We start from the raw sequence: 14,517 nt of genomic DNA, 5'->3' as shown, positions 1-14,517 counted from the left end.
TAGTGTCTTCGGTCATGATACTCATGACTTCAGATATTGGTTCCAACCGACCAATCTGCATTGCCCTCTCTAGAGCCACTGCCTCGTCAGAGTAATTTAACACCCGTACGGGAACACCGTCCACCGTAGGGCTCACTAGCGCATGCGCCATCATGACATCATTCATTCCTTGAAAACACCCATCAGGTATGGTCAAGGCACAGGTCGGCAACCCTTCCGGCGTTAACCGTCACCTCCGAAAAGGGAGTATCACTTCACGCCTCCGCAAGCGAAGAACGTGCTCTCGTTTGCCATCACCATTATGGCTTGGCGGAACGACATCAGCTTTAGAAGCTTTAAAATGCAATGCTCCATCACCCGAAATGATCTCGCAAGGAATTGGGACAGCACATCGCGTCCAATGTCAGAACCAGTAACCAACATCATACTCAGTACGTGACGAAACACCACAGGGTGCGGACGTCGCGACATATCCGACACCAAACAGGCATCGTCCAACACAGAATGCTGGTTTCAGGTGGGCATCAGCTCACTAGTGATTTCCATCACACTCCAATCAAAACATTCGAGATCCGCATCAACGAACTCAAATCAGCAGTTGTTCAAGCTCTCTGCAGAACTTGTTACTGTATCATCGTTTCAGCCAGCATCTCGACTGGTGTGCCCAGTTTCGAAATCTGGCTTCGTGACTCCGTCACACGACAAGGACATAGTCCTCTTGACTGTTTTTGAACCGTCAAAGTTCAAAAAGAACAGCAACACTCCTCAACTGCAGCTGAGGGCAACGTAGAAGCTAAGCTTCATGCAGTCATCGATCCTGCCACTGCAAGACGACTCTAAAAGTCTAAAAGCATTTCGCTTCTCGAGCAGTTTCTGTGCAAGCGCTGACAAAACAGCAGAGTTTCCTCATTGCACGTCCTTGCAAGAACCTCTGTGGGTTCGAACAATGCGCCGTCTACACCGCGAATCGAGTGCAGCTGACACATATCTCAGACCAACAAGTGGTGCGGGAGTCGAAACTCTCGTCAGCGGCATGACCGACTTTCGCCAGGTCTTCCGGAACAAAATTGGCACGCCAACTAGTAGCAACAGCTACATGTATACAGAACAGAACGAGTCTACGTTCCATGTGCACGCACTCAGACAGAGTGTTCAACTGAACGGACCAAGGCCAGAACAGAACAAAACAGTTCGCTTCCGAATCCACTTGAGAACTGCATGCAGCCTCGTGAAATCGACATCAAATTCACACCTCGGCGTGCTCGAGTAAACAAGAGCTCAGAGTTCAGCATGGACCAGTGCACACCGAGTTACGACTACTCTGCCGGAGCAACAGCAAGACGCAACTTGGATCCTGGTCACAGCACCAAATGTCATGGCCGCGCTTGGGCGGGTTTGTGACTTGGCTTAGATCAGTCTAGTGGCTACCCAGGTAGACGACCAATATAGTCGCCATCCAAGTTGCTAGCTCACATAGAACGACAGGTTTCTAATTCCACTTGAACAGTGTTTATTTGAACCATTGCAGTACTAGATCGAAAGATCAAGTGTGTAGAGTCAAAAGACCAAAGCAGGAGAGAGTCGGAGTGACTCTCTCAGAATCGAGAGGAGTAGTGAGCTCCCCGAGAATCGAGGATGAATGTTAGCAAAACAGCTCCTTATATATGCTACATTATGTGATCAAAAGTATACAGTGGCAAGAATGCGTAAGGATTATTTCTATATTACAAACAGTGGTGCAATATGTGCAATCAGCCAAACTAGAATATAGTACAAAGAATGATCAATCAATACGGGGAGCTCGCTCACCCACATTACATGAAAGGACTCCGAGGCTCTTCGTGCGACGGGGCCTGGAGTATGCTGTCAGAAGTTGCTGCAGCTAGAGCACGCCGCCTTCGTACGCTGCCTTGGTCGTTGGTCACCCTTCATCTCCTGCCCGTAGGCTCTTCCCTCTCATTACCCCGTAGGGTGCTTCACGGTCAAGCCGTGACCTCTCCCAAAAAGGGATAACGGAGTCCGCAGTGCGCGAAGCACTTGCAGGACCCTTTACGTCGTACGACGCGAGAAGAGGTGCCATGCTTGCTCGACTAACAAAGGTATCAGCTCCCTTGCAGGACTAAGCAGGGTCCCCTCAAGCTCAACAGTGTAGTGAGTACAATGCTGACGACTTGTACTGAAGGTGTAGCCGCCGTACGACAACACTTGTGACTCGAGGCCACGAGTTGTAAGCCATGATTGCTCAACTAACGAAAGTGCCAAATCCTTCGCGGGACTAATCATGGTTTTTACAGAACTCTAGAATATTTCGGAGCCCAGCTTTTGGCTGCTGAACTCAATGCATGGTCGCTTTCACGACGAGTCTGATCCGGGTCATGACACATACATGCATACATACATCCATACATACATACATACATACATACATACATACATGCATACACACATGCACATGGACATGCCATGATTTCATGTCACCGTGAGTGTATGGCGAATGATGGTGTGAAGCCTGGATGTCTATGCATTCCACATGATTACAGGCCAGAACTTGTTCCAAAGAAACCTGATGTCTTTGAGCCACCTCGTTATGATACGCAACGGTAAGGGATTGGATGATAGCAGCTTATTCTGAGGTTGGATAACTGATGCCATTACTCCCTTGGAGTAAAAATGCAAGTCCACTTGAAACCATAATGCTCGTTCAATAATGTCATAGTTCACACGAGATTCAGACCCAGTTTCCACATCCGTAAAAAATGCCACTGCACACATGCACAATCAAACACATACAGACGCACCCAACCACACGCACCCCCCCCCCCCCCCCCCCCCCACACACACACGCACACACATACACATTTATGACATGTCAGCCTGCATTTAGTAAGTGTAACCGTAAACGGTTCTGCAATTGGCTCAGCAAGACTGTTGTGGGTCAGACAGCCCCACAAATGCAATGAAGGAATTGAAAGACAAAATTTGTTTTCCTGATTCATCATTATTCAGTACAGAACCTCATGTACCATAAACGTGTGGGTAAGTTTTCTTCGTGAAATTTTCTTGAGTACTTCTTTTGTGTATGTGGTGTAACATTCTAGGATGGCAACGGAACTCACTGTCTACAGGGAATTCACATCGTTGGTATTTTGCGGAGGTGGCAGTATTCACTGTCTTCAGAACTGCTACTCAGTTGCTGCCCAGGTTGGAGATAAAACTCGCTACGCATGTGTCTCTGATAACAAGCTGGCGGAACCCAGTCAAGACACAGTCGCATGTAAGATCCGCGAACTTCTCCGATTCTATCGAAGAATGTAACTATGTTCATTTTGCAAAAGGATAGCCCATTCAACAGCAGAGAGATTTTTATCCCAATAACTGTACCTGGTTGTCTTTCAACCAAGTTCATATGTAGAGTTCACAGCTGACTCCAGAATCAGCCATGATAGGCTTTTCAGGTCCACTGGAAAGTATGCTGTTACCGTGTTACTGTATGCTGTTACCCTAGGGGATCTATTCTGCAAGCCTGGTCGTATATCTTGGTAGGGCAACCAAGTCACTAACAATTCACAATGTGGTACTATCGGCTATTTAAGCCATCTGATTGTCATGTGTACCTGTACTACCTATACAGTCTCTCTCTCCCACACACACACATACACACACACACTCTCTCTCTTTTTCTCTCTCTCTCTCTATCTCTCTCTCTTTCCCCCTCTCTCTCTCTCTCTCTCTCTCTCTCTCTCTCTCTCTCTCTCTCTCTCTCTCTCTCTCTCTCTCTCTCTCTCTCTCTCTCTCTCTCTCTCTCTCTCTCTCAAGCTCGCCTCTTGTTGTGCTTCTGATTTAGTAAACCGTCCAGCTTGCAAGACTGACAGTGAGAGCAGTGTTCTCAGTACGGCTTACTTCGACATTAATGGAACGTACCTTCCAACAAGCCTAGGCAAGCCAGTGCCAGTGCGCGGTGGTCTTGTGATGATCCTGTTTGAAGTGTCCGCCGCAAGAGATGCATCACGCCATCTGTCGGGATATAAGGAGATTCTAAGAAGCCTTGAAGCTCACCTGAGCACACTTAACACAGGACTGCCGTCTTCAGGTCGAAAGAATCGCTTTGGATTCTTTTCATTTGCAAAAGGAGCGGATAATCAGTCAGCTACAATAGCTCAAACTCGAATCACTGAGGATTTTAATGCGTTCACAACGGAAAGCATCAACGAGCTAAGTTTGCAGCAAAGTGATGCTAATGGTAGCTTGGTGATTGAGATAGGTGCCGCGATTAATGTTGCTTTGGACACCCTTGAGCAACACTACTCCGGATTTTCCTGTGAGCTGATCATTGCCACCTACTCAGAACAAGCACTCAAAGTGAACAGTGCCACGGACCAGGTTCTGGATGGACATCCAGTACTTCGGGCACTGTCAAAGTGCGGCGTGCATGTGCTTGGGAAGGTACAGTTGAGATCTGCTCGCCTGAACTTCGGTCGTTCCGTTGAAACACTGGGCATAGCCGGCATGGTGTCTGCCGATATCAGTCACAATCAACGGCAGTTTGACTGGATTGCAGATGAGAAAGCTCGCATCAAGGATGCCGACTATCCCGGGAATGCATTTGTTAAGATGGCTGTAGCTGCTGGTGCTAGCGTGTGGAACAGCGACAGCATGTTTGGCCAATTCAATTCGGAAGTGAGGAAGGACAGCCTGGCTGGTGTGGTAGCGTATGACCTAACGAAGAGAATGTCAAGACGTTATTCCTGCACGCTGAACACCAGTATGGTGTATACGAATGGCAGTGATGATGAGATGTATGAATCACCACTGAACTATCTACGCCGCAGGACATTGGAATATCTGCCATGTGGTGACAATGACGATGCTGTGGAGGATTCGGGTGACTCTTACTGCTGCAAGTGTGCCAATGGATCACTCTGTAAGCAATGCATGATGTTTCACTGTTTGTTTCCCTCCTACACACACACACACACACACACACACACACACACACACACACACACACAAACACACACCGTGAGACTGCCACCTAAAGGTGATGCAGTGCCTCAAAGAGGCAACGAGGGCAGAGTTACTTCTTGCATTTATGTTGAGTCAGGTACTGGGGACGTGTGAACTTCCAAGAGCAGGTCAGGCATGGGGTTGTGCGGCGCTCGGAGCCAGAGCTGCATGTTCTGCGGTGCCCCGCTTTGCTCAGGAAACAGCGGTCACAGGTGTGCAAGTGGTACTGACATTGGCTGCAATCAGGTGGGCGAGGTGCAACTATCTCGGAAACTGGAGCGTCACCAAGGCTGGGAGAGCAGCTGTGCAGGGCAAGTCCACCTCGGGTAGCAAACCAACGATGGCACATTTCACAGCACACAGCACCGGACTGTTCATAGATCGGCTTCAGCCGCTCTTCCCTTCATTTGTGCCGACAAAGTCCGCTTTGACTGGCGAAGAGTCGCTCACAGACCGCACAACATACTGACACACACACATACACAGACACCTACACACACACACACACACACACACACACACACACACACACACACACACACACACACACACACACACACACACACACACACACGTCAGGCGAAATAGCACGTCATAGTACATTCGAGATCAGCGGGAAGAAGATGACGACGTCCACTAATTTAGTATCTGTGCACACGAATCTGCTGTGTGTGTTACTCTGTGTGTCAGCTATGGCATCATCGCCTGTGGTTCCATGCCTAGCATGTACGTCTGAACCATCCTGCAAAGTTTGAATGACGTAGCATGAGCGGTCGCTCCGCGAAACATACTTTTTGAAATCCTCTTCATAGTATATCTTCCACCATTGAAATTTCGAATTTCTTCGAATTTTTTGCTGAGAGGGGTGGCTTGCAACCTCGATATGGCTTGTTCCAGGCATGCTTTGGAGCCATCGCCTGTTGAAACAGTGGCGGGAAGCTGCCCTGCAACTGTTCCAACAGGAAATTAATCGATCCGAGAAAGCACAAGTCCGCGAATCTCGGTTAAATATTGAGTATTTCAAGCCTTTTCACGACATGGAGTTCTTTTTGGAGATGGACGTCGCGGCAAAGGACATGGTGTCCGACTTCTGGCGTCTGGTGAAGCCAGGGATCATTTGTCCAGTCAGGTCGGCAGCCTAACCGTCGGTAAGCTTGTGTTTGGATCCCGTTCTGCTCGATGTGGTAGATCACAAACAATTTGATATCGCACAAATTGATCTCAGCATCGTGCGTACGGTATTTTATATTCAGAAAATCCCAAAGTGTCTCTGTGTGGCCGTCCTATGCCACGAGAAACTCCAATCAGGCTCCTATGTCCTCTGCCTTCATGATTGAATGTCCACTTCGTTTGAACAACGAACACAACAATCGAGGACGGCTTTGCAAAGAAAAATACAGCTATACCGGAGCTGAAAAAAAGAAGAAAAAAACGTGCTCAGGATGAGACTCGAGTACATGCATACTGGCCCAGCAGGTGAAACGCAATTTTTTGTGAAAAATGCGTGTCGCCGACTGACCAGTAATTTCGCCTGACGCACACACACACACACACACACACACACACACACACACACACACACACACACACACACACACACATACACACACACACACACACACACACAACACACACATACATGTACACACACCGTCACAAAAATAACCACACTATTCCCACACATAGCCATGCTACACTGCACACACCCACGCATAGCCATGCCACACTGCACACACCCACGCATGTCACACATACCCGTACACACTTGCATTAGTCATCAGCGCCTTGTCTGCAGTGGGGACCGCAGCAAGAGCTGCTGTGCAAGTGTATTGTCAACTTGCAATCAGCAGCAATGAAATGAATATATGGCACTGTGCAGCTTAGAATGACAGGAGCACATACGTGCACTACAGTGGATCTAATTGTCAATGGAAACGCAGTTCCCAGCCAGCTCTCTCTCTCTCTCTCTCTCTCTCTCTCTCTCTCTCTCTCTCTCTCTCTCTCTCTCTCTCTCTCTCTCTCTCCCTCTCTCCCTCCCTCTCCCCCCTCTCTCTCTCTCTCTCTCTCTCTCTCTCTCTCTCTCTCTCTCTCTCTCTCTCTCTCTCTCTCTCTCTCTCTCTCTCTCTCTCTCTCTCTCTCTCTCTCCCTCCCTCTCCCCCCCCCTCTCTCTCTCTCTCTCTCTCTCTCTCTCTCTCTCTCTCTCTCTCTCTCTCTCTCTCTCTCTCTCTCTCTCTCTCTCTCTCTCTCTCTCTCTCTCTCTCTCCCTCTCCCTCTCTCTCTCCCTCCCTCCCCCCCCTCTCTCTCCCTCCCTCCCCCCCTCTCTCTCTCTCTCTCTCTCTCTCTCTCTCTCTCTCTCTCTCTCTCTCTCTCTCTCTCTCTCTCTCTCTCTCTCTCTCTCTCTCTCTCTTTCTCACTTGATCTCCCTCCCTCCCTAGCTGCATTCCTAACGATGCCTGGTCGTAGGCTATGATTCCGAGACCTCCGGTCGGATGAGCCTCGCCAACCACATCGGCACATCGCCCCTACTCCCCTTTGTCTTGTCCAGCGTCATTTTTTTTTCAGTTGTCCTCTTCCCCTGATTATTAGTAGGGCTGTGTTTTTTAGTAAAAAAAAAAAAAAAAAAAAAAAAAAAAAAAAAAAAAAAGCGCTTGCATACATAGTAGAAATGCGCTCGCAAGGTCAGAGAAACTGTATATTACAGACTAAAAGGAGAGCATCGACTTAGATTATTGCAAGTGGAAAAGGTTCTGCATGCTTCTCAAGTGCTACACATGGCAAGTCCAGTCAAGTGTAAGCTAGTTGGGAGGAACCATGAGCTCCGACATTGGTTACAGCCACCGTGCTTGTTCTAATATTATCGCCAACAATATAATGTATTAATTTGAAATGAAAATGTTGTGACATTGCTATAGGAAGGCACATGTACCAATAGCGGGAACCTTCCATCAAGTCATAGCGATCAAGTCATAGTGATCAAGTCATAGCGATCAAGTCATAGCGATCAAGTCATAGTGATCAAGTCATAGCGATCAAGTCATAGCGATCAAGTCATAGTGATCAAGTCATAGTGATCAAGTCATAGCGATCAAGTCATAGCGATCAAGTCATAGCGATCAAGTCATAGCGATCAAGTCATAGCGATCAAGTCATAGCGATCAAGTCATAGCGATCAAGTCATAGCGATCAAGTCATAGCGATCAAGTCATAGCGATCAAGTCATAGCGATCAAGTCATAGCGATCAAGTCATAGCGATCAAGTCATAGTGATCAAGTCATAGCGATCAAGTCATAGCGATCAAGTCATAGTGATCAAATCATAGTGATCAAGTCATAGCGATCAAGTCATAGCGATCAAGTCATAGCGATCAAGTCATAGCGATCAAGTCATAGCGATCAAGTCATAGCGATCAAGTCATAGCGATCAAGTCATAGCGATCAAGTCATAGCGATCAAGTCATAGCGATCAAGTCATAGCGATCAAGTCATAGCGATCAAGTCATAGCGATCAAGTCATAGCGATCAAGTCACAACGATCAAGTCATAGCGATTTGTACGTGCTGATTTCTGTTTGCTGATGCGATGTGCAGGTATACCGGATCTACAGTCATACCTGTCATCAGTTTCCATCCTATGATGCGCTTGAAGCCAATCTGTTTAAATACAGGTGGTCTTATAACAGGGGTGTAGCAGCCGCTCCTGCCGGTACGGCTTTGGCCGGACCACTTTTTCGCCTGACCATGACCACCATAGTAAAACAATGCCAAAAGTGCCCAGAATGCAGGATTTTGCACCCTAATTTCAAAAAAATTTCGCGGGGGACATCCCCCTGGCCGGACCCCCGCCAACGGCGGTGCTACGCGCCTGTATAAGACTGGTGTAATGCATGTTGAACACATGGTCTAGGGACTTAGTGACTGAAGGACGGTCTAGATGAGTCCGAAGGATGCCGTCTCTTATTGCCAGCAGTGACTGAATGCGTGCAGGTTGTTCTGGGCTTGTGTGTTCATCCGATTCAGCATTGCCAACTCCGTTGATTACGATCAATGACACGGCGGTGTTCCCAGGCCAGAGTCCACTACCACAGTATACTGTGAGGTCCGTACTGCTGATATCATGTCGCAGCGTAATCCGAACAACGTCCCTGAACGGCGACACTCTCACCACCTCGGTCAACTGGATCAAACGGCCGCCAGCAGCACGTACTGGGTCCGTGGTGAACAACCCAAGTCTGGCTCTCTTTCCAAGTGTAGCGCTCAGAATAGCCAATGCTGACGCAGGCAGGTACTGTGCCAGCTGTCGTGGAACAGACTTTGCTGGTTATGTCGACACTGAACAATGCTTCAATGTCGTCGAAAAAGGTAATGTCTGGGTTATACCTCAATCAATAAGACAAGCTGAATCGACATTAATTTTGTGTATACTTTATTAATGCAATGCAAAATGGTGGAGACAATGTGCAATAAAACGATGATAGCAGTTTTCTTGGGCGGTGTTTAGACAATGGCGTAATCCTTATTTCCTCTACACTTTTCTTCCTACTTTCATCGTTTTATTGCACATTGTCTCCACTGTTTTACATTGCATGAATAAAGTATACACAAGTGTCGATGCAGCTCGTCTTATCGATTGCGGTTATCAAATTATTGTCTTTGGGTTGTACATTTACCATAAGTTTGAACGAGTTAAAACCGGAAAAGTCTGAAGAAGAAAAAAGGCTGTCACCACCAGGACTCAAAGCAGGGTCTGGGACCCTCTGGGTAATTACACACTGCTGAAGGATGTGACAAGGATTTTGTTGATCTACGACAGTACTGTATTAGGGTTGCACACATGGACCATTCTTGAAGTAAATCGATTTCCGCTGTGCAGAAAAAAAATCATTTTGAATTATGTTATACCGAGAATACATAACCAGGTTATGTACTCTTTGTTATACCCATGGCTCATTTTTGACAATTCCAGATGTAGTCAGATCGGCTTGTTGGGGACTTCATAGTGTACGAATACTTTTAACCCTTTAAGAGCCGCCCATACTTGAATGCGTCGTAAACGACGCATTAACCCGACTGCTGCATGGACGATAAGTGCTGCGAATAGTGATCATGCGCCCTGGCCTGAGTAGCTCGCTTGGCTAATTGAAAGTCTGCCGACCTGGGCCACATTATGTTGCTAAGGCATGCACAACCCCAGTCACAGCGCGCAAGTTGGTTGAGTTTGGCCGTCAGGAGGCCAGCGCAAGGTATCCGGGGCGCGGGTCTGATTCCAGCGAGGGGCAATGTGGTACCCCGCAGCGCAAGGGTAGCGTGATACCCTAAGCCAGCGTGCGTGCTGCATGAGTAGCGTGATACTCGCTGAGCGCTTTTGCTGTTGCCTAGCAACGCGTTTCTGTCTTTCCTGGGCCCCCAACGCATGTTGGGTGGCCCTGCGCATGACTGCACGTTGTCATAGCAACCTTGGAAACCTCAAGCCGGTTACCAACAAGCTAGGAATCAGACCAAGCCGCCGAATGCCCCCAAATTCCGCGTTGGTCAGCCGAATGACCTTAGTGTGGTATTCAAGCGCTTCAGCTACATGTACGTAGTTCAAATGCGTGCCCTTCGCATGTTTGTTTTCCCTTAGTGACACCGAGAAGGGTTTGAATCGCATGTAGTCGGAGCGTGCGTGCACACATGGGGTGTCCCACACCGCCATGGCATGGGGTGTCCCACACCGCCATGGCATGGGGTGTCCCACACCGCCATGGCATGGGGTGTCCCACACCGCCATGGTCTGGGGTGTCCCACACCGCCATAGCATGGGGTGTCCCACACCGCTAGGTGGGAGCTATAGCACAGCAACAGAGTGGTGCAGATAACTTATCATAAGTATCAGAGGCGTGCGTGCACAGTCAGTGCTAGAACGTGAGTGCATACGTCCGCGAATGGGCGTACCAGCGTGTGCGCAGCGTGTGTACCTGCATGTATGCTTGTGCGGTGTCAGACTGTGGGTGCGTGTACGCGTGCATGCATGTGTGTGTGCATGCGTGGGTGTGTGTGCGTGCGTGTGTATGTGTCTGCGGGTGCGTGTATGCGGGTGTGGCTGTGCACGCTTGCGCGCCTGCGGACGGCGAACAGTTACTTTCCACAGCGTACATAGTTCTTGTAGCAGGCACTTCGCCATCTGCCGAGTTTCATGATCTCGGATTCGGTGAAGCCGCTCATTGCTCCTGTGGTTGCGGCTCCGGCTCTGAGGCCGTGCAGTGAATACTGGATAGGTGGGTACCCTGCGCTGCTCAGTAGCTGACGGATTAGACGGGTGAGTCTTGGTGCAGTTAGGAACTTGCCACAGCTGTCAACGAACAGTGGTCTATTGGGCAGGTTGGGGCGTCTTGATAGATAGGTATGCATGGCTTTGACCGGGCAAACCGTTGAGTTGGTGGTTGTGAGCCGGACGGAGTGACCCTTGCCGAGTTGGTCGGTCTTGGACTTCTTGATTGTGACCTGTATTGCCTGCGGCGTGATGGAGAGGTCTTCTGTTCGGAGGCCACCGTCTGACATGGTCGTGGCGGTTGTGGAAGTGTACTCACTTGCCCGGAGACACGCAAAGAAGCCCAGGCAAATAGCTGCCCATACCATGGCTCGGTCGGTCGCGTTGAGGTTAGACCGTATCAGGGCCCTGCGCATAGCTGCCATGTGGGGCAGGAGGATTGGCTTACTGGCGTTTTTAGTTCGGTTGGCCTGTGCACGTGCCACTCCTTGAACTGCGAGGTCCACTCTTCGCGACGAGAGATCTTTGCCGTTTTCTTTGGCAATTGCCCGGATCGCCGACACATACAGGCGGACGGTTGACGCGGCATGTTGACGCGCCAGGTAGGCTACAAACGCCAGCATGATGGTGTCTGTAATCACCTTGGTGCCGACTAGTTGGCAGAATTGGTGCAGTCGTTTCCAGGCTGTCGCGTATGTGGCACGTGTGGACGCTGACAGGCCTAGCCACTGGTAGGCCTGACCCTCCAACATCAGAGGGGGTAGGTGCTCTCGGGCACCGGAGATGGCGTGTCTTCTGCTGTGGGTGCCAGCTCGGGCCCGGTGTGCGAGGGGCTTCAGCTACATGCATGTAGTTCGAATGCATGCCATTCGTATGTTTGTATTCCCTTAGTGACACTGATACGGGTTTGAATCGCATGCAGTCGCAAAAGCTATGGGTGGCATGGTGCCATAGGTGAGAGCAATAGCACCGCAACTAAGTGGAGCAGATAGCTTCTCATAAGTATCAGAAGCGTGCGTGCACACATGGGGTGTCCCACACCGCCATGGCATGGGGTGTCCCACACCGCCATGGCATGGGGTGTCCAACACCGCCATGGCATGGGGTGTCCCACACCGCCATGGTCTGGGGTGTCCCACACCGCCATGGCATGGAGTGTCCCACACCGCCATGGCATGGGGTGTCCCACACCGCCATGGCATGGGGTGTCCCACACCGCCAGTCAGTGCTAGAACGTGAGTGCGTGCGTCCGCGAGTGGGCGTACCAGCGGGTGCGCAGCGTGTGTGCATGCGTGCATGCTTGCACGGTGTCAGAGTGCGGGTGCGCGTACGCATGCGTGTGTGCATACATGTGGGTGTGCGCGTGCGTGCGTGCGTGTGTATGTGTATGCGGGTGCGTGTATGTGGCTGTGCGCGCTTGCGCGCCTGCGGACGGTGAACAGTTACTTTCCACAGCGGACATAGTGCTTGTAACAGGCACTTCGCCGTTCTGCCGAGTTTCATGATCTCGGATTCGGTGAAGCCGCTCAATGCTCCTGTGGTTGCGGGTCCGGCTCTGAGGCCGTGCAGTGGAAATTGCCACAGCTTTCGATGACCAGTGGTCTATTGGGCAGGTTGGCGCGTCTGGAGAGATAGGTGTGCATGGCTCTGACCGGGCAAACCGTTGAGTTGGTGGTTGTGAGCCGGACGGAGTGACCCTTGCCGAGTTGGTCGGTCTTGGACTTCTTGATTGTGACCTGTATGGCCTGCGGCGTGATGGAGAGGTCATTTGTTCGGAGGCCCCGTCTGACATGGTTGTGGCGGTTGTGGAAGTATATTCGCTTGCCCGGAGACAGGCGAAGAAGCCCAGGCGAATAGCTGCCCATGCCATGGCTCGGTCGGTAGCGTTGAGATTAGACCTAATCAGGGCGTTGCGCATAGCTGCCATGTGGGGCCGGAGGATTGGCTTGCTGGCGTTCTTAGTTCGGTTGGCCTGTGCACGTGCCACTCCTTTAACTGCGAGGTCCACTCTTCGCGAAGAGAGATCTTTGCCGTTTTCTTTGGCAATTGCCCGGATCGCCGACACGTACAAGCGGACGGTTGACAGGGCATGTTGACGTGCCAGGTAGGCTACAAATGCCAGCATGATGGTGTCTGTAATCACCTTGGTGCCGACTAGTTTGCAGAATTGGTGCAGTCGTTTCCAGGCTGTCGCGCATGTGGCGCTCAGGCACCACAACATCAACAGAGACTCGACCAGCCCGCTGTGCTGCTGTTGCTGCTGCTACTGTTGGGAGTGTTGGCTGTGCACGTGGAGGTACCACTGGTTGCAGACCCATCGATGTGGTCAAGTGGCTGTGCGCGTTCAATATGTAAAGCCACACGGCGACGCTCACCGCCATACTTGCGCTCTAGCAACTTCTTAGCTACGTCATAGGCTGATGGTGAGTAGCCAAATCGCTCGATGGCTGTCAGTGCTTCTCCTGCCAAATACTGCCTCAATTGCAACAGCTTGTACTGAGGGGTGGCGGGTGCACTATCTACACATGCCATGAAAGCTTCTCGGAATGACTCAAACGTACGTTTGTCACCGCTGAATATCGGTATGCCAACTCGTTGTAGCTGCTTCCATGGCTCTGCACGAGCCTGGTTTTGTTGCATTTGAGGTAGCCCTGTTGCAGAAATTGCAAAACAGTTGGATGCACGCAGCAGCACAGCTAGCAAGAGAAAGAGCCGTGGATGGGTTTGTTCCTGTTTTTGATGGCTGTGGCCATCCGTTGGCCCAGCGGTCTCGTGTGAGTACGGTGTTTGTTCGTGCTGCCAGCTCGCGCCCGGCATTTGTTTGCGCTGGCAGCTCGGGCCCGGTGTGCGAGTGAAACCGAACCGTGACAAAGGCTTTCGCTCTTTAGTGCTATTGACTGGCTTTTCATACGATGCCTATTGATGTCTAGAGACATGCTGTCTAGCCTTCCCCTAGTACGCATTCACGGGGCTTTGTTGAAGTTCGTGCCGTGAACTGCCAAAGGGAACTGTTTGAGTGGTGCTGGGGCGAGTGCGACATTACGGCGTCCCTGCAGCCGGCCTAATCGCGTTTGTCGCCACAACCGATTTTCAAATACAAAACTTCAAAAGATCGTAACTCAGTCCAATCTCGCTCAAATCAAGTGATCGCAAAATCCAGGGCGAAGAGAAAACTCTCACCTGTCGGGAGAAACAATCCGCGAAGCGCTGCGAGCAACGGCTCCTGAGATAATTCACTCGTAAGTTGAGCCGCGATCGCGGCAATTT

The 14,517-nt window shown here is 50.3% G+C and overlaps 1 protein-coding gene across 1 annotated transcript in view; it reads left to right on the top strand.

Annotated features, from left to right (window-relative positions):
- Window positions 1-14,517, top strand: part of LOC135809105 (uncharacterized) — an 80,514-nt gene that overhangs the window by 49,650 nt on the left and 16,347 nt on the right. The window contains exons 22-25 of the mRNA XM_065322374.1: window positions 2,541-2,600; window positions 3,099-3,274; window positions 3,845-4,921; window positions 9,021-9,362. Of these exons, the coding sequence (XP_065178446.1) occupies window positions 2,541-2,600; window positions 3,099-3,274; window positions 3,845-4,921; window positions 9,021-9,362 (1,655 nt within the window). The remainder of the gene's footprint in view (window positions 1-2,540; window positions 2,601-3,098; window positions 3,275-3,844; window positions 4,922-9,020; window positions 9,363-14,517) is intronic.

The sequence above is a fragment of the Sycon ciliatum genome, chromosome 2 (genome assembly GCF_964019385.1).
Source record: "Sycon ciliatum chromosome 2, ocSycCili1.1, whole genome shotgun sequence".
Classification (NCBI taxonomy): Eukaryota; Metazoa; Porifera; class Calcarea; order Leucosolenida; family Sycettidae; genus Sycon; species Sycon ciliatum.
This window is presented reverse-complemented; position numbering and strand designations above follow the sequence as displayed.